The sequence below is a fragment of the Echinops telfairi genome, unplaced genomic scaffold (assembly GCF_000313985.2).
Source record: "Echinops telfairi isolate 266 unplaced genomic scaffold, ASM31398v2 ScPeMD7_7458;HRSCAF=8496, whole genome shotgun sequence".
Classification (NCBI taxonomy): Eukaryota; Metazoa; Chordata; class Mammalia; order Afrosoricida; family Tenrecidae; genus Echinops; species Echinops telfairi.
This window is the reverse complement of record NW_022111358.1, coordinates 13,402,714-13,404,822: the sequence shown is the minus strand read 5'-3', so window position 1 is coordinate 13,404,822 and position 2,109 is coordinate 13,402,714. Positions and strand designations below refer to the sequence as shown.

Genomic DNA, 2,109 nt, shown 5'->3' with positions numbered 1-2,109 from the left:
CATAACACTCAATTAAGATAAAATAAATTGGACTTAATGTTCCTTGTAGCTGAAGGCAAACTAATAGATGTAATCAATTTCTCTAGAGCGATTCTTAAATGAAAATGTAGGCGCTGTTGCTTTTACGTTGGTTGTTTCTCAGGTCTATTACCATATCCTTCATTGCTTTTTCACACTTTAAATTTCTGTTCTTGGCAAGGAGCTGCCATGAAGTCAACCCTATGGATACACAAACCAAGCACTATATTTGCCTCTTCGTCATTCTGGCTAGGATGAAGAATGGCATCCTGGCAGGGCTAGCTAGGCAACAAGGATTTCACAATTTAATAAAGAAAAAAAGGCCAATGTTCTAGTGCTTGGAGACCTAAAGAAATGTAGGCGAATCGGAGGTAAGGAGCTGGGGTCGAGGAATGGTAAACAAGAATGAAAAGCATTAGGCTTTCTAATTGGATGCTGAGAAGGGAAGGCTACTAAGAAGGATACTTAGAGCCGCATGTTATTTCCCATTAAAAGGATAATAGAACCTAGTCTTAACCAACGTCCTATATTTTCAATTTATTAAATGGAAATTACAAATGAAACAAATTCATAAGCCAGTTGATTGATGTAAAAGTTTCTAAATTTTATGTAACTCCTCTCAACAGGATGTCATTTTATGTTATTTTGCTGATTTTGTGTCAGATTAATTTTTGTCTTTGATAGTTCTGGGTTTTTTCTTATTTTATTTTCTTATTTTTTTATTAATTGGGATTAATACATATATCAAATCATTCCATAGTTCAATCATGTCCAGCAGAATTGTACATTTGGGACCACAATCAGTTTCCAAAAATGTTATCATTCAAATCATACATATATAATTTAAAGTCATTTATAAGAAGATGCAACACTAGATGAAAGTCACAGATGAATGAGAATTGGAAGATGATGTTCAACATCAGACTAGATAAAAAGGACCTAATGTCGGGGGTTTAAATGGAGAGAGAAAATGTTTTGAGAAACGATGTACAAATGCGCTTTACACAATTGATGTGTGTATGGATTGGGATAACAGTTGTATGAGCCCCTAATAAAATGTTAAAAAAAAAAAAAGCCTGTAATCAAACAGGAAGCAATTAGAAATAGGAGCAAGGCATCAGAGAAGTGGTGGCTTTACAAGTGCACTAGTTATGTGATCTAGAAAAATATTATCAAAATGCATATTTATCAAATGTGAGAGAGATTCATTTCTTTGTGATTCTCCAGTGAATCATAAAGAACAGTTTTGTAAGTCTATAATAGGATACTGTGCCAAAGGCAGGCAGGGGGAGGGTTGAACACTCACACAAAGTACTTCTGCCAATCAAATCACTCCCTAGTTCTTATTTCCTACCTGAGACTGTTGAGATCAAGGTCATCTGTGTCAAAATCCAAAAGGGGTTGCGGAGTATCACTTGGACCATGTGACTGCAACACGGAAGAACTGGATGAAATGACTGTGGTTTGGCCTGACGGATGGATGGTTTTAAACTGGAACTGTGGACCCATCCACAGACGTCTGTGGGGTCCTGTATGTGTTACAATTTCAACCTGGAAGAAAGCAAGATCGGGAGTTAAATGTATTATGATTTTCCCTTCAGAGTTTTTCATGACCCATCCCTATCCTCTCTCTTGTACCCATCATCTTCAAAGAGTTCACCTTAACTGAGCGGGGGAGGGAAAGAAAACCCAAAATTAAAAGGTGATAATCACAGCTTAAACCCACAATGAGTATAGCCCATGAATGGTCTTGGTCAAAATAAGCAAGCAAGCAAAAACAACAACAAACCACTTTGAATAACACAGAGTAAGAGAGAAAACACCCACAAAAATCACATAAGTCTAGGAATTGGCTCCTTATCTCATAACCAGTGTCAGTTCCCTATGGGCTATCTGTTTCCATACATTTTAGACAGTACTTTCCACTCTCTGGACATACAGTGAAAACTACACCTGTTAGTCCACAGTTTAAAAGTAATTGCATGCATATATGGATAGGTTTAGTATTAAGGTAGCAGAAGGACATTGGGCCTCCACTCAAGTACTCCCTCAATGCAAGAACACTTTGTTCTATTAAACTGGCATTCCATG

At 37.0% G+C, this 2,109-nt stretch overlaps 1 protein-coding gene across 9 annotated transcripts in view; it reads right to left on the bottom strand.

The window, feature by feature from the left end:
* BCAS3 (BCAS3 microtubule associated cell migration factor) overlaps positions 1-2,109 on the bottom strand; it is a 550,239-nt gene that overhangs the window by 279,696 nt on the left and 268,434 nt on the right. For all 9 annotated transcript variants that reach the window (XM_045299618.1, XM_030888097.2, XM_004706992.3 and 6 more), the window contains one exon: positions 1,373-1,569. In XM_045299618.1, the coding sequence (XP_045155553.1) occupies positions 1,373-1,569 (197 nt within the window). The remainder of the gene's footprint in view (positions 1-1,372; positions 1,570-2,109) is intronic.